General features: G+C 43.8%; 1 protein-coding gene across 1 annotated transcript; it reads right to left on the reverse strand.

Moving 5' to 3' along the window:
- Positions 1 to 4,096: 4,096 nt before the first annotated feature.
- FAM124B (family with sequence similarity 124 member B) lies at positions 4,097 to 17,353 on the reverse strand. The gene is made up of 2 exons (XM_020877720.2): positions 16,311 to 17,353; positions 4,097 to 7,151 (listed from the first exon to the last, which is right to left on the reverse strand). The coding sequence occupies exons 1-2, from the start codon at positions 17,040 to 17,042 to the stop codon at positions 6,498 to 6,500; spliced, it is 1,386 nt and encodes a 461-aa protein (XP_020733379.2). The 5' UTR covers positions 17,043 to 17,353; the 3' UTR covers positions 4,097 to 6,497.
- Positions 17,354 to 18,262: the final 909 nt, after the last annotated feature.

Here is an 18,262-nt window from a genome sequence, read left to right on the forward strand (position 1 = left end):
TTGGTCCAAGCATGGACATGTGACTCAGGCCAACCCAATCAGAGAATCTTCTCTGGAAGTCTTAGAAAAGACTTGTCTCTCCACTAGGAGGCTTTGCTGGCCGAATATGACCCTGGGGCTATGATTCTCTGAGGCACACTTTCAGTTAAAGGGTGCAGTAGCTTTCCTTCTTTCTCTTTTTTGTTGAAGTTAGTTCTCAGTCTCTCTTGCTTAGAAGCCAAACGGCTCTAACTAACTGGAGGCCCTGTCCTCCTGGTGACCTAAGCCTGACCACATGTAGCACAGAGGGTTCCTTCCATCGTCCCTGGTCAAGTCTAGAGGCCGACCTGCGTCTCAGAAGGGACTCTGCTCCCCCCGGTGAGTCCCCTGCTGCATCCTTCTTAGCCTGGTAAGGGGGCGGGGGTGGGTGTTCTTACTGTCCCAGCCGTGAGGGAGAAGAAAGAAGCAATCCCAAATGAAAATAATCAAAAGAATCAAAGCCAAGAGAACTTCAAAGAGACACTGAATCCCCAAATGACCGGTTTTAAACAGCTTTGTTTAGCCCTTTGAAAAGGCAATTCCCTAACGACGCGCCCCCATTTTGTGCTTGACCTGAACCCCGATTTCACTCTGTCTCACTGGATTTCAGCCTGTTATTTGGTGCAAGAACAGAACTGATTGTAACTGATTCAAGCTGAGAACGGATTTATCAGAAGGCTGGGAGAACTGACTCCAAAAATACAAAAGAACAAGAGGAGGATGAATCACAACCAAAATCAGGCCTCTGGACCAGTGTAGGGTATAAGCGCCAAAGCCAAAGGCTGACATCACTTCTCCCTGGGACTTCTGCCTATCACCCCCGAGCCTAAAGGCGTTTTCCCACATCAAACCTCCAGGGCAGAACACCAGATTGGCCTCGTGACTACCTCAAGGGATGCAAGGATGGAAGGTGTTTCAGGGGGGCTCTGCCTCCCGCTGAGACTCCCATGGGGAAATTTCCTGAATATAAATTAATTTAAAAATATCTATGTTGTGCTCCTTTGTGTTGAAGCAGAGGGGAAAAGCTTGGAGATGGCCCCTGCAGTCATTCGATTATATCACAACAGTGCCCTCTCCTGGCGGATTAATGCTCCAGTGCCAAACAAGGGAAGCTTTTACACACCCCACTAAAAAGTCCAGTCCTGCTAAGATTCAGTCACACTTAGTTTCGTAATTTACACCATTGCGCAAAGCAAGAGAAAACTGTAACATGCAACTGCTGTCCCGTGGAAAGGGATATAAAAAAGACTATGATTTATAATATACATTAGCATGCATTAACCGCAATCCTAGGACCGCAGCAGTGTCTGGTGCCCAGGCTGGTTTAATAGGGCATCATCTAGTCAGGCCCGTCCGGACAGGGCGTGGAACCTAAGACCTACAGGGCAAGATGGAACCCACCAGGGCAGGTCTAGGGCATGTAAGGAGGAAAGCAGGGCGGCATGCCTGTTGTTAGGACACAAGGTGTGGAGGCAGGGAGGCATCACATGGAAACAGAGATCTCCCTTCCTGATTAGGCTCTTGACCTCTCTGTACCTCGGTTTTCTCATCTGTGAAATGGGGATCATTGTAGCACCTACCTTATAGGCTTGGTGTAAAGTGGGAAATACATAGGCGAGAAACTCCCACCTAGGAAAGGGGTTCTTAAGTTAGCCATCATCAGTTCAAGATTTAGTATTATTGTTCTTCTTTATAATTATTGTTCTTAAACACCTCAGAATCACCTCTGGCAAATGGAATCTTCTATTAGGATACCTTGTTCATGCTAAGCAGGACCTTACTGTGTCAGATAGATTCTCTGGAATAACTAGACTTCTCAATATTTTTGAAATAAAGTTTAGCAGGCTAGAGTTCTTAATAACATAAATCTTCATTATGTGCCCTCTGGAACCATAAGCGCCTTTTGTTTTCCTATCACAAATGATGGACAATATTTTAAATTGCTAATTGTGAGATATGCTCAGGAAATACCTTCAGACCTCAAAGAAAGGTTGGAGAGATGTGAAAGGAAGGAGCAAGCCATGGGAGGAAAGACAGGCTCGTTTCTAAGTGATGCAAGTGGAGCAGTCACAGAGCAGGATCCCAGCAATGAATGGGAAGGTAGAGAGAATGTCCTCAGAGAAAAAGTAAACCTTCCATCTGATCCTCTCCGTGGTGAGCCAAGACAAGCTGTCAGAAATTCTAGCTACAGGTCAACCCTTGAGAAATCTTGGGAGATGCTGCAAAGACAAAGTATTTTAAACAGAGGGAAGAATGAAGAGAGTATCAAATTCCCACCCCCGCAGAAACACAGAGGGAGGAAAAGACAAAAGGAATAGAGAAGAAGGAAAAGAAAGACAAAGGAATGAAAAGGGAGGGGTTCGGGGAAAGAAGAAAAATGAAAAGAGAGGTAAAGAATCTACACATGGTGGCTTAGAGAAGACAAGAAAGATAGCTGGGATCAGGGGCGGTGCGGAGGGGTGGGGGGACTTCCCTGGTGGTCCAGTGGTTAAGAATCTGCCTTCCAATGCATTGTTAGTCGCTCAGTTGTGTCCAGCTCTTTGTGACCCCGTGAATTGGAGCCCGCCAGGCTTCTCTGTGCATGGAATTCTCCAGGCAAGAAAACTGGAGTGGGTAGCCATTCCCTTCTCTAGCGGATCTTCCCAACACAGGGATTGAACCCATGACTTATGCATTGCAGGTAGATTCTTCACCATCTGAGCCACCATACCAGGAGGTACTCAGTCCAGTGCAGGGAATGCGGGTTTAATCCCTAGTCGGGGAACTAAGATCTCACATTCAGTGGGACAACTGAGCCCAGGTTCTGCAACTAGAGAAGCCCCTGGGCAGTCAAAAAAAGAAAAAAAGGGATCCAGGTTTAAGGTTAAGTTATCCCAGGAATTTCTGACTAGGTTTTATAACAATGAGATGAAAGTTAGGAGTTTCCGATTGATTAACAGATAATGGGTCTGTACCCATTCTTGTCTCTCCGCTTTCCCTCCCCTTTCTGCATCTCTCCCTGGGAGGGAAGGAAGGGGTTTTCACCTCCTCCCACCCCTGCCTCCAGCACCTCCCAATTGTAATTGGGTTGTTGTCAGTGGTGAAAGGACGAAGGTCACTTCCACAAAGCCCTGCTGTAATAGAGAACAAATCTGACTCCATTTTGGATTTGTTTCTTTTATTCTAACCTTTGTATCGCTTTTGCTACATGTTAATCATTACAAAGGATGTTGCCTACAGCTTAAGGTATAATAATGGCCCATCTCTGGGAACCCCATCTCCTGTGCCTTAATGTTAAACTAAGATATCTTTGCTCAGTTCACAGGAAACCTCCTGACCAAGCCCACCTAAGAATGATTGCAGGAAGAAAGAAATGAATACATCCCCTCTAGAGTTCCCAGAACCGGAAATGTTTGCAACAATGTATCAGCCTTTTTACTTTACATCCTCACCTCTGCCGCTATCTTTGTTCCAGAAAAGAAACTAGCCTCCAAAACCCAGGCAAGATGGTTCTTTGGGACACTTGTCCACCGTTGTCTCAGTTTCTGAACAATATCATTATTCCTTGGGTCAATCATCCGTCTCTGGATTTATTGGTCTGTCATGTGGCCAGGAGCACAAGCTTGGATTGTGGCACGGTCAGAGCCAAGGACGATGGGGTGCAGCTGAGACCCTTGCTCACTGACTTTTGTCAATCAAGGTGTCTCCCGCTCCTTCCCTCTCTACTCCCCTTAACAGGCTTCCCTGGTGGCTGCCTGGTTAAGGACCCACCTGCAGCGCAGAAGACGCAGGTTCAATCCCTGGGCTGGGAATATTGCCAGAAGACCATGGCACCCTACTCCAGTACTCTTGCCTGGAAAAGTCCGTGGACAGGGGAGCTTGGTGCGCTGTAGTCCATGGACTCAGCAACCAAACAACTTCCTCTAACAAACACATTTGCAAGCTTCCAAATGTTACCATTTCTATTCATGTTTAGCAATATCCAAACAATGCTTGCAAAAAAATGTGAATACTATGGGGGTTAAAAAGAGCCAAATAACTGAAATGCAACTGGGTTTTAATATACCTATAAAAAATATGAAATTATCTGATCATCAGAAGTCCCTCATGATACATTTTACATTTCAGGAAATACAGTAAAGGTAAGTAAAGAGTCTGGATAATTTGATAAATTGGATTAGACTAGTTCATAGTTTATCTCTTGTTATATGTAATCTCTTTTGAACTTTTAGGATATATTTGATCCTATAATTTTCCTCCAGATATATAAACATAAATGACACATATTGCAAAAATATGAGAGAACTGGATTTTCTTTTTTTCTTTTGTCGTTGCTTTTACTAAAGGTTGCTTTTTAAAAATCCTTTATTGTTAACACATTTAAAAATATGGATATGAAGGATCATTTGAAATTATAATATCTTACATGTTTACAGTGTTTAACAATATCCAAATGCTTTCATATGCATAATGTTGATTTTTCTAACAACCTTGGTATAGAAGATAAGGCAACAGAAGATCAAAGGTTTAAGGTCACATATAAACAGCAAATTTTAAAACTGAGACCCAAACTTAGGCCTTTCTCATCCACCCACTGGTATTTCTCTCCTACCCACTGGAATTTCTCTCCTATCATGTGGTAAATTGAATTCCTGTCATGAGCAGGAGGATAGAGAAGGTGACATTTTACGAGCACACTCTTATTTTACAAGTCAATTTTGTAAGTTATCATTCAAATTCCTCAATATTCTTCATGATTTCCATGTACTTCTATTCTTACCCATGTATTATGTTAAAGGAATTCGATAACCTCAAAAAAAGCCAGAAAGAAACCTTAGAACTTCCTGCTGTGCTTTTCAAGGCAGCTCAATAGTTCAGTTTAAATAAGACTTTAATTTTTTTGAATACCTATTATAGAAAACCATACTAAAAGCAAGTTCTTCATTCCACATTCTAAGATCTAACTCTAACCTGAGGGAAAGAAAAAGATGGGGATGAGAATATATTGATAGTGTCAGGACAAAAATCCATTTATAAGTCTTGTCTTTGTCCATTTTCAGCTGTCTTCCGTTTCTATTCTATTAGGCAGTCAGAGCACCTAAACCTAGTCCTATCTCGCTACTATGAGATTCATCCTTAAGTCTGAACTCACCCTTCTCTGCAGTTGGGTGTAGTAAGTGTTAGGGTCTTCAAAAGATCCAGCTAAATCAGCATTTATAGTCACTTAACATCTGTTCTGGAAAATGAAGTTCTTGAAATAAAATCACCTTATAAATGAACTGAAACACACAGACCTCAGATGTTTTTGAACATGTGAGTATCAACCCAATGAAACAAGACACCATGTGAGCAATTAAGTATTTGTCCATTATGATTATAACTGCAGTTCACAGTATGCCCAATCTTCATCCACAGGTTCTTCATACAATCTGATGCAGCAAGTGTGGAATGTTTCCCAGGGAAACGGTTGCTCTCCAAAATGTTCTTAAAAGCTGATAGAATGGATTTCTCATAAGGCAAAATCATAAACAAGTTTTGGGTTTAATGGCCACAGAACCTATGTGCACCATATGTCATTATCCTATTCAAAGGGAGATGTTGATACAATCTGCTGCATCAGTGAATGTATAAATGAATGAATGAGAATTACAAAGGAATTTAGCAATTTGTACATGGCCAAAAGAACCCAAGTCCTGCTCTAGTGACCAAACCAATGCAACCTTCCTGCCACACTAGGTGGCGATTTCAAATCATCCAGTCACATACCACTCCTCTCTGTTTAATTATATGAACCACTGGCCCCACTAGAGTAGTACAGAAACAAACAAGAAATGGAGAAGCAAGAAAACCCTGGAGCCTAGCTTTCACTTTTAACCTGATTTTTCTGGCTTCCAGGGTTGCTGTTCATTAAACAGGAAAAAAAAAAAAATGTTTGCAATTTTCAAAACGCTTTGCATGTTAACTCATTCCAGATGCAAACAACTTTCAAGGCAAAAATCACTGGAGGGTTCGTGGTGAACAGGGCCTCGTTACCGAATGAGGTCACATAAAAATTAAAAAAACACTAAAGAATAAATAGTCCAATGCAGTCCCGGGGGCATGAGCTATGCAACCCAAGTAAAAATTAAAACCAAATTACAGTCACTAATCAGCATTGCATAACACATCCGACTCATTTGCATACAATGCAATTATCCTGATAGATGCTGAACTCAACACACCCAGCTGGGTTAGAGTGTCCCCAGGGACGTGAGCCATTGGGCTTTTTCCCTTTGTGTTGGCTGCATTCCCTCATGACCACGACAGCAAATGAAAACCACTCATCAGCACCTCACAGCACAGCTAGACTTTGAACATTTGAAATAAAAGTGATGCAGATACATGCATGGCTCATATTCAGGCCCCCTCAGATGAACAAGAAACAGGCTGATTCTGGGTCAGTGCTCCATTTCTAGAACATCCTATTTGATCTCGAGTTTTAGAAAGACAGTCATCTTATGCTATATAAAGAATTCTTCTTCTGCTTCTTTTGCTTCACCTTGGACTGGCAGAGGAAGAGGACATTTTGAGAGTATCTTCTTAGCACCAAGTTCCCGTTGGCCAGCAAGTGACAGGGGGTGAACCCTTTCCTTAAAGATCCTGTTGTTTTTGGAAGCAGCTGACCCTGAGAAAGAGGTTGACAAGCAGGATGGTGGTTGGTGGGTCGGAAGATTCCTCGGAAATCTGCTCTCAGAAGATGGCCTGGGTTCAGAACTGACCACGGTGAATCCGGTGTCAACATTGGTCTCTGCCTCCAGCTTCTCAAAGCTGTTTTCCCGGCCGAGGACCTTCATTCTGGCCCCGGGTTCGAGGTGAAGAGAGGACAGTTGTGGCTGGGAGTTCGTGGCTGCGCTGCTGGACTGAGCTGAGCTGCCAGGGCTTTTCCACGAAGTGTCACCAGAACTGTCTGACACTGGCCGCCCACCAGGCTCAGGCCGCTCCACGGAGCCCACCTTGAACCTCCTGCCCCGACTCCTTCGACTCCTCTGCTCTAGGCTCCTAATTGCAGAGACAGGGGTCAGCCTGGAGCTGTGGGGAAGAGTGTCAGCTCCCAAGGTGCTGTTCAGAAAAGGAGGCTCGCCGTTCCTCACATCAAGCCCTGGATTCAACTGGACCTATGGGACAAGGAGAAGAGTTAATGTTTTCCATTAGCTAAGTGCTAAGAACAGATTACATCATACTCAGCCTTCTGCCATGCTGTGCTCACGAAGACTTTCAATAAAGTCAGTTGAACTGAATAGAAGTAAGAGGTACAGTCCTTCAATAGGATGAGCTGCCACCTTTGCTTTCTGGACATTATATTCTACCTTTTTATTTAATCCAATAAAGTTTTTCTCTTCCGGAACTCAAATCTGGCTATTTACATACTCAGAAATTGTTCAGGATTGATATTAGACTATGCAATCTAGAGGAGCCTCTGTGTCACTAATTTTTACTTAAACTCTATTGGAATTTTACAAGGCTGACCCTTCTCCTTTACATTTGAAGAGTTCTCCTTAAATTTCTATGTCAACACGTTCTTCTGGATTTTCTTTTTACATCCACCCCTCTCAGTTTCATCACAGGACATAGTTCTTCAGTGCTAACCTGGGCCATCTTCTCTTCTCAGTCTGCACACTCTCTCAGGAAAATCTCATTGAATCCCATGCCTTCAACTATTATCTGACTGATGAAGGCATCAGAAAGTCTCATTATAGTTCAGATCCATCTCTTAAGCTTCAGACTTATCTATCCAACCATCATCTAGGCACAAGCTCCTAAAACTCAACATGTCTGAAGGTGAACTTATCGCCCTCCTCTCACTAAATCTATTCTGCTAACTCTCCTCCCTCTCATAGAACCTGGCATCATTTGCTATATACTAGCCAAGCAAGAGCCTCATTTTCCCTTCCTCATCCTCCATGTCACCCATTCTCATGGACTCTGTCTTCCAAAGACTTCTCAGGTCTTCCTGTCCCTCCATGTCCACTGCCATTAACCCTAGGGCAGATGTTGGCATCACTGGTTGAAATACTGCAACAGCCATCTGTAGGGACACCTCATGGGTACTCCTGGCCTCCCTCCGATCCATTCTCCACTCCACAACCAGAGAAGCTTTGAAAACAGTTTTGATCATGTCACCCTCCTGCTTCAAGTGGCTCCCTACTCTTCTTAAGATAAAATCAAATCCCTTAAATAGACCACCATACCCTTCGGGACTTCCCTGGTGGCTCAGATGGTAAAGAATCTGCCTGCAATGCGGGAGACCCAGGTTCAATCCCTGGATTGGAAAGATCCCCTGGAGAAGGACATGGTAACCCACTCCAGTATTCTTGCCTGGAGAATTCCATGGACAGAGGAGCTTGGTGAGCAACAGTCCATCGGGCCTCAGAGTCGGACACAACTGAACAACTAGCACTTTATTTTTCATACTCTTCACGACAAATAGATGGGAAAGAAATGGAAACAATGACAGGCTTTATTTTCTTGGGCTCCAAAATCACTGTGGACAGTGACTGCAGCCATGAAATTAAAAGACGCTTTCTTCTTGGAAGAAAAGCTATAACAAACCTAGACAGAGTATTCAAAAACAGAAATATCACTTTGCTGACAAAAATCCATATAGTCAAAGCTATGGTTTTTCCAGTAGTCATGTATGAATGTGAGAGTTGGACCATAAAGAAGACTGAGCACCAAAGAATGATGCTTTCAAATTGTGGTGCTGGAGCAGACTCTTGAGAGTCCCTTGAACAGCAAAGAGATCAAACCAGATAATCCTACAGGAAATCAACCTTGAATATTCATTGGAAGGACTTATGCTGAAGCTGAAGCTCCAGTATTTTGGCCATCTGATGTGAAGCGCTGTCTCACTGGAAAAGACCCTGATGCTGGGAAAGATTGAAGGCAGGAGGAGAAGAGGGCAACAGTGGATGAGATGGTTGGGTGGCATCATCAACTCAATGGACATGAGTTTGAGCAAACTCCAGGAGATAGTGAAGGACAGGGAACCCTGGTGTGCTGCAATCCATGGGGTCACAACGAGTCAGATACGACTCATAAACTCAACAACAACAAATACCCTTCGCAGTCTGTCTTTTCTTACTCCAGCCTAATTCACCCCTTCTTCCTCTTGTCAAAATTGAACCTTTTTCAATCCTTGGAACATTATTTGTTCTTTCCTAATGCCAGTGTTTGTGTATATTATTTCCTCTGTCTGGGATGTGTCACCTCTGACTCTTTTTCCTGAAAACGCCTACCTTTTGTCAACTCCAAGCTTACACATCATTTCCTCTTAGAAGCCTTCTCCGTGTCACTGAATCTGGGTAGTTGTTGTTCAGTCGCTAAGTCGTGTCTGACTCCTTGTGACCCTATGGACTATAACCAGCCAAGATCCTTTGTCCATGACTTTTCAGGCAAGAATACGGGTGTGGGTTCCATTTCCTTCTCCAGAGATCTTCCTGGACCAGGGATTGAACCTGTGTCTCCTGCATTGGCAGGCAGATTCTTTACCACTGAGCTACCAGAAAAGAAAGTGAAAGTTGCTCAGTGATGTCTGACTCTTTGCGATCCCATGTAGCCTGCCAAGCTCCTCTGTCCATAGAATTCTCCAAGTGAGAATACTGGAGTGGGTTGACACTTCCTTCTCCCGGGGATCTTCCCGACCCAGGGATCAAACCTGGGTGTCCTGCATTGCAAGTCGATTCTCTACCATCTGCGCCACCAGGGAAGCCATCAGAGGTGCCCCTAAATATTGGTTCTGTCACTTATTAGTTGTGGGACTTTAGACAAGTTACCTAATTTTTCTGTACCTTGGTTTCCTCACACATAGAAGGAGATGATAAAAAGTACCAATGTCAGAGAGTCGTTGAGAAGTTTAAATTGTAACAGTGCCCAGGACATAGTGTTCCTAAACATAAGCTGACTACTATCATCATCATTAGTCATACTACTTGCTGTCCTGGCAGCCTGTACTTTCCACATCCTAATAGTCACCATGCTATTCTGCAGTTGTGTGCTCAAATTCTCTGTTATCTTCTTCTATACTTAGTCAATTGGAAGAGCTAGGACCTTATACACCATCTTGAACACTATATCTCCAGTACCTAGCACAATACCAAACATGTGGTAAGTAATCACTAGATGTCTGTTAGATAAATAAATAAAGCTTAATGCCTAAAAATTGTTTGTGTGTAGAAATGTATGTCCCCTAATTATTGGCCATTAAGTGGATACAAAGTCTTTTCAAGAAACTGCAGGACATCCATCCTATGGATGGTCATTTCTGCAATCTTTAAGAGAGAGAACATCAACTTTTCCTTTTTTTAAGAGAAGTCCTTAGACCATATGATGGAAGAAAGTACAAGATTTTCACTGAAGAAATACAGGTTGTGCAGTTGGAGTGAAGAATTTTCAGGAGAAACATAATGCTGAGTGATTGAGATAAATCTCTTGAGAGAAAATGAAGCTTCTCTTGCCAAAGAAGCAATTGAAATGCATTTGTAGAGATTCTGATTATTTAGAGCACATCTTTCTAAGAAATATTTGTAAAATGTTACAGATTGAGAGCTAGGTGTTTTCAAGTTTCAAGGAACATTAGCAAATACCTTGATGAACAGGAAGATTATTTGTCACACATTTGGCTCCAAACACTTGAGAAGCAAGAGACTCTGCATCACTGAAACATGATCAAACTGTTAAGGGAAATCTGACATCATGCAGGGAAAATAGTATTGTCTCTCACTAAAAGTGATTCTAAGAAATAGCAAAAGAGGATTTCTCCTACACCGAGGGAAAAAAAAAAGACTGCATGGTTCCCACATGTGCGGCCAAAAAGTAAAAAGACCTTCTTTCTGGGAAACTAGTTAACCCAAGTCTAACATGCTGGTGTATTATCATAGCCTAACTGACCTATGGAAGCTGAAACTCCAATATTTTGGCCACCTAATGTGAAGAGCTGACTCATTTGAAAAGACCTTGATGCTGGGAAAGATTGAGGGCAAGAGGAGAAGGGACTGACAGAGGATGAGATGGTTGGATGGCATCACCAACTCAATGGACATGAGTTTGGGTAAACTCTGGGAGTTGGTGATGGACAGGGAGGCCTGACATGCTGTGGTCCATGGGGTCACAAAGAGTCAGACATGACTGAGCAACTGGACTGAACTGGCCCGTGGAGGAGGAATACCCAACTCCAGCTTCCTCTAGCCTTTCATGTGAGAGAAGTGAAGTATTCAACTCCAGCCCACTCTAGCCATTCTCTTCCACCTAAGAGGAGAGAGAAAAAAGCGTGAACACTTGTGAAGTTCAAGGTATAGACTCATTCAGACTGAGACCTAATTTTAGAATGACTCCCTTCCCCCAACCCCTTGCCATCACATTAGTAAAGCATTATTTACAACTGTTCCTATGTCTCCTCCATCATCCTGGCTATCAGGGAAAAAAAATTTCAAGACATTACAAAAGGTAAAAAAGCACAGTGAAAAGACAGAGCAAGTATCAGAACCAGACGTGGCAGGGATGTTGGAATTATCAGGCCAGTAATTTAAAATAATTCTGATTAATATACTAAAGACTCTAATGGATGAAGTAAATAGCATGCAAGAACAGATGGCAATCTGAAAAGAGAGATGAAAATCCTAAAAGAAGAGCCAAAAAGATTAAAAAACAAAAACAAAAAAGCACTGTAACAGAAATAAAGAATGCCTTTAATGGGCTTCTTAGTAGACCAAACACAGCTGAGGAAACAATCTCTGAGCTAGAGGACATATCAATAAAATCCTTGAAAAAGAAAAGCAGAGAGGAAAAAACAGGCTGAAACAAAACCTACAAATCAGAATGGACAACCTGATAACTGGGACAACTACAGAAGGAGTAATAGACATACAATGGAAATATCAGAAGAGAGAGAGAATGAAATACTAGAAATATTTGAAACAATAATGACTGAGAATGTCCCCAAAGTTATGAAAGTGAAAGTTGCTCAGTCATGTCCGACTCTTTGCAACACCATGGACTGTATATCTGTGGAATTCTCCAGGCCAGAATACTGGAGCTGGTAGCCCTTCCCTTCTTCAGGGGATCTCCCCAACCCAGGGATCAAACCGAGGTCTCCCTCGTTGCAGGCAGATTCTTTACCAGCTGAGCCACCAGGAAAGCCCAAGAGTACTGGAGTTGGTAGCCTATCCCTTTTCCAGGGGATCTTCCCAACCCAGGAATTGAACCGGGGTCTTCTGCATTGCAGCCGGATTCTTTACCAGCTGAGCTACCAGGAAAGCCCCCTTAATTTATGTCAGACACCCAACAACAGATACGTCCACTAAGGAGTGAGACTGTAGGATGAAAACTGCCAAGTGGAGAATAGGGTAGCCCACAGTATGCATTCACTAAGTACTTGGTGAATGAATAAACACTGACATTCCTGATCATGTATTCAGACACTCATTCATTACTGAGCTCTACTATGCACCCTAATATCAATCTCTCAAAAACACATATCCTGGGCTCTGAGAAGCATCAGGCAGTCTTCACTGACAAGAGGTTGTGTAAGAAAAGACATGGAGAGACACATAGCATCCTTCTTACACAGACAATAATTATACTACAGTTTCCACTTTACAAAACACCTCCATGTATATCCCCTGTTTTGGTCTCATAATGCAAATTGTACATGTCACTACCATTCAGAGGCTCTATCAGTGACTGCTGATTATAATCAGGATAAAATAGAAGCTACGTGGCAAGGCTTTTGTTCATTCACCCAAGAATGGTTTTTGCCTACCACAGCCAGACATTGTTGTAGGTACCAGGAATACAGGAGTGGACCAAAAACGGTCCCTGTCTTCATGGTGCTTGCCCCCCAGTGGCTGACCATGTGCCTGAGGATGTAGCCTCTGCCCACCTGCCCATCCTCCTCCCCCAACCCCCTCCCTTCTCTCCAGCCACATGGGACCATAGGGTGCTTTCTGAACACAATGGCTAAGAAAATGCTATTCTACACATTCTCACCCATCATCTCCTCCATTCGGAACACTTTCCTCTTGTCTCCACCTGGCTACCTCCTTCTGGGCTATCCAGCTCAGGCAGGGCCAGGTCTCACCCCTCAGGGAAGCTTTGCCCACCACCCTCACTGGATCTAGCAAACCACCCCCTGCAACCCCCTCAGCACACGTCCATCCTGGCCCTGAGGAACGGTTACATGTGGAGAAGTGAACTTGTGATTATAACTCTCCAGTGAATACATTCATGCACGCTGAATCCCTCAGTCATGTCCGACTCTTTGTGACCTCATGGACTGTAGCCCACCAGGCTCCTCTGTCCATGGAGTTCTCCAGGCAAGAATACTGGAGTGGGTTGCCATTCCCTTCTCCACAGGATCTTCCTGACCCAGGGATCGAACTCAGGTCTCCTGCATTGTATTATTTTTTTTTCTTTGGTGGCCATCAGTCATTTGTGCCACCCGTAATTTGTCCCCTCACTGTTCTTCCCTGGGGATTCTTGTTCCCCCTCCCCAGGAGTCCCAAGAGAGTCTGAGTCCAGAAAAGACCTAAGGATGCAGGAGAGGAGAGCCTCTGCCTCAGAACTAAGCTATCCACACAACCCCATTCCCCTGAATGAGTGACTGAGTGCATTCGAGAGAGAAGAGAGTCTGATCCAAATTGGTCCAACTGACGTGAAGTCCAGAAGTTTTAGGGGACCCTTGTGGGATGAGGAACTCAAATGGATCATCTTCAGAGTTGCTGGCAGCCAGCTGCTGACCACAGCAGCCTGTCTGGAGAAGTGGCAGAGCTGAGAGTCAGCTCCTAAGCCTGCTTCTTAAGACCCAGGCTACTTACGCACAAAAACCAATGTAAGAACAGACTTATGCACACAGGGGCAGGGAAGGAAGGAGAAGGCGGGATGGATGGAGAGAGTAACATGGAAGCATATGCACTATCATATGTAAAATAAATAGCCAATGGGGATTTGCTCTATGACTCGGGGAACTCAAAGCAGGGCTCTGTAACAATTTAGAGGGGTGGGATGGGGAAGGAGGTTCAAGAGGAGGGGCCATATGTATACCTATGGCTGATTCATCTTGATGTTTAACAGAAAACAGCAAAATTCTGTAAAGCAATTATCCTTCAATTAAAAGATAAATAAATTTACAAAAAATAAAGGTTAAAAATTTTAATTTTAAAAAAGAAATAAGATTAAGGCTTACACACAGACACATGTGCACACACAGACACACACACACACACACACACACACACACACACGCACACACAAAGCCAATGCATTTGCCCCTCATTCTCTCTCCCCACAAGGAAGTTTGCAATGGGTTTCATATCCTGAAAAACTCACCCCATTATAGGAGTGAAGTAGCTACAATGTGTTATCTTATATAGTGTATTATATCCGATCCTTTGTACATGAATTCTTCAGAGACTTTTATATGACACCAGAAACAGAAGTTTCCAGAAGATAATTCCCCGTTTTGTTTGCAAAAGCCTAACCTCATTGACATTTATCCAAAAAACTATTCTGCACTCCCCAAATTCCACCTAACTTTCCAATGGAGCTAAGCTGTATAAGCCATGATTCAGAAGTTAAAATGTTAGTTAGCCTTTAAAACAAAAATGTGTCTCCTGCTGCACACACTTATTACATTTTTGCTCAACAGTGAGATTTGAATTCTGGAGATTAACTAAGACTGAAGGAAAATTTTTAGATGCCTTGCAAATTAGTGAATTATATAATAGGCAACTAACAGAAACAGTGCCTATCCGCCTTATGTGAATGAGAAGGTAAAGGATTTAGAGATCACTTCATATAGAATCAGTATGACTCATATTTTATTAATAACTCAAAGCTTATGAGAACAAAATTAATCAAAGGGAAAGATAATTCATCTTCTAGCCTGTTTTTACCTTATCCAGTAGGTCTTAGAGCACTTCCTGACCATTTCTCAAAGACAGAAACTTTGCTGTGAGTATCATGTACACCTCCCTGCATGCACACACTTACACAGAGTACTGGACTGCAGTGGTTAACTGCCTGGTTTTAGAGCCAGGTAAACACTTAATCTTGTATCTCGGGCAAGTAATTAGTACCTCTACTCCTTGGTTTTGCCTTTTGTAAAACTTCCTAGGTTGTAAGAAGAACTAAATAAAATAATCAAAGTGAAATACTTAGTCTAGGGCATAATATAAACAATAAGAACTAGAGCACAATAAGAGATAGTGCTTTCTGGGCACTAGCTTAAGCTCTGTGTAAGTCAGGTCACTTAATGTAAATAACAACCTGTCCTCTAGGAAGATGTTATACAACCCTTGTTGTGCTAATGAAGAAACCAAGGTTCAAAAATCATGGAGCCACTAAGTGGCCAGGTTAAACTGCCACATAATACAGTATAAGAAATGACATGGGGTAACGCTAATGATTATGCTTGCTTTCAGTAGGATGCCTACCAGAAGATTTTTCAATTCAAGCTTTTCTCAATTTTGAAGGGTTCTAACCATCTAACTTGATCTGGGGTAAAATTTGACAGTGATGCAAGATGCTTAAAAGTTAAGTCAACAGGATGGCATATTTAACATTTGTTGTTGTTTTTGTTTTAGTCACTAAGTCATGTCTGACTCTCTGTGATCCCATGGACTGTAGCCCACCATGTTCCTCTGTCCATGGGATTCTCCAGCAAGAATACTGGAGTGGGTTGCCATTTCCTTCTCCAGGAGATCTTCCCAACCCAGGGCTCGAACCCACGTCTCCTACATTAGCAGGCAGATTCTTTATAACTGAGCCACTGGGGAAGTCCAACATACCTAACATTCCCAACTTTAATTTTAACTTCAGCTTTCTTAGGTTCACATGGAAGGAATTAACGAAATTTCTGAACCGAAAGAGTGGGCAAAATATCGGTGTCTAGTTGAGGAGCATGGGTAAAGGAAAATCTGAAATATGGGATGTTGTCTGAGTCTACTGCAAACTACTTGTGTAAGCTACCAGCTCACAGCATCTGAACTTCCTTATCTGTCAGATGAGGGGATCTGATTAAATCAGGGACTCTCAACTGTGCTACAAGTTACATATTAGCATTATCCAAGGAGTTTTCAAAAAATACCCAAGCCTGGGTGCCCCCAAAGATTCCAGTCTAACTGATCTGGGGTGAAGTCATGACATGAGAAGGTTTGAAAGCTCCCCAGAGATCCTGGTGTGCAAACAAGGTTTAGAAGCACGACATTACGTCATCTCTTGGCTGTCAAATCACACAGCTACATGGGCACCTAGAGATCACGGAGACCAAGCAGACATACCTGAAGCAGAATCTTGTTGCCATCATAGTCCTGCGTTTGCCACCGGGTGCGGCTGATGGGGACACAGGGATGGGGTAGAAGAGGCACTAACTGGCCAATCTCCTGGACCTTGAACTGCAACACCGAAGCCTCTTTGGGGTCCACCGATGTTCCGAGGGGCAGCTGCTTCAGGGAGAGCTGCAGGGCAAAGGTCTCAGTGGAGTAGAGCCTGAAGAAACAGAAGTTACTCTTTTGCAAGGTGGCTTCTCTCTGCAGGATCATTGCATAGAGCCGGATGGCGTCCTCATAGTTATCAAAACGGCAGTAGAGGGTCACTCTCAGGATCTCGGTGCCACAGTGCCCCTGCCTCACGCCCCAGATGGGCATCTGGCTGTCCAGACTGTAGAATTCCTGATTGGCAAGAAGGTAGGGGCAGGGTCTTCCCTGGGCGTTCTGAGCGGGGTAGCACTGCCACGGCCAATGCTGTAGGGAGTCAAGCACGTGGAAGAGCCTCTCCTCTCCAAGGTTCTCCTGCAAGAAAAGCAGAACAGACATCCCCGGGAAGCGTGACCGCTTGGAGTGGCACTTGTCGTAGTGTTTCACTGGACTGGCCCGCTCGGACACAAGAAAGAGACGGATATCTGGGCAAATGCAATCCAGGAGCCGATCCAGGGTTTGCTGCAAAAGCAAGCCCTGCCCGGCGTTGGCCAGGAGGTGGACAGTCATGGCGGGGGGCTCCGGTGTCTCATCCATCGTGGATGCCGAGGATGACAAAGGATGCTGGCGGCCCGCGGGTCCAGCTTCTGAAATGAATTGGAGGGGCGGGAGGTTCCCACACTCAGCCTTCAGCCCAACAGGAAAGCTTCAGGACTTCAGAGCCACGCTCTTACCCTGTATGCCTGGTTGCTGCCGGCCACACTGTGAGAGAACCCTCCGCAGATTTGGGGACAGCAGCCTCCATGCGACACACACCAGCCGCGGGGTCCATGTCATCCAGCCGGTGTATAAAGTAACTGCGAGTGCAGGGCTGTGTCAGGCGCTCCCTGGCTTTCTGTTTGACCTAAAAACCCATAATCCTGAGAAACACTCGAGTGGGTGGTTCTTACAGACACTCGTAAAGGAAATGACCAGGCAAAAAGGAATAAGCGTCGGCTGTGAGAGGCTGATAGCAATCTGTTTAGTTGAAAAGACATCCACTTTCTGGGCCCACAATGGGTTCTGGTTTCCTCCTTCCCTCCCTCCCTGATTACAGGAGCCGGCCAGGCCACCTGAACACAATGACTGCTTTAAAACAATCCTCCCAACTTGTCCCTTGGCCAGGAATTTTCCCCCTTTGTCTTTTTATTTTCTTCTTGAACAATGGATGCCTGGGCTTTGAAGAGAAGTTATTATATCCAAATAATTTTAACTGTTCACTGAAAATGATTCTCTCTGCTGCCAAGTGTATTCAAAAGAAAGTTACTCAAACCCATTCTTTAGAAAGAGCGAGTGCTTTCTAAGGTCAGTAATAATCCTTGTTCACTCTATTGAGGATTTACCACATACCGGTCATAAACTGTTCTAGAACTTTACGTAAATTGGTTTAATCCTCCAGCAAACCTACGAAGACACTGTTGTCCCCAAATCACTGAGAAAGAAAGGCACAGAAAAGTCACGTAACTTGCTCAAGGTCTCAGAGCTCAAAGTGCCTGAGGGAACATTTGAATCCAGGAACTGAATGAGTGGCCCCCGCTGTGAGCCAGGGAGAAGGTACCTCTCTGGGACCCAGATGTCCCAGACTGGACTTTCTCCCTAAGTATAAGGAAAGGCTGCCCAAACAAGTTCTCATTAAGGACATTTATTTCTCAGAGACTCTGTGTGCTGTTGAATCTCAAACTGAATAATCCTCAATAAGAACATCCAAACTCTAAATATATAAACTTTCCTGATGGCTCAGATGGTAAAGAATCTGCAATGTAGGAGACCTGAGTTCG

This window comes from Odocoileus virginianus, chromosome 30 (assembly GCF_023699985.2).
Source record: "Odocoileus virginianus isolate 20LAN1187 ecotype Illinois chromosome 30, Ovbor_1.2, whole genome shotgun sequence".
In the NCBI taxonomy this organism is placed as follows: domain Eukaryota; kingdom Metazoa; phylum Chordata; class Mammalia; order Artiodactyla; family Cervidae; genus Odocoileus; species Odocoileus virginianus.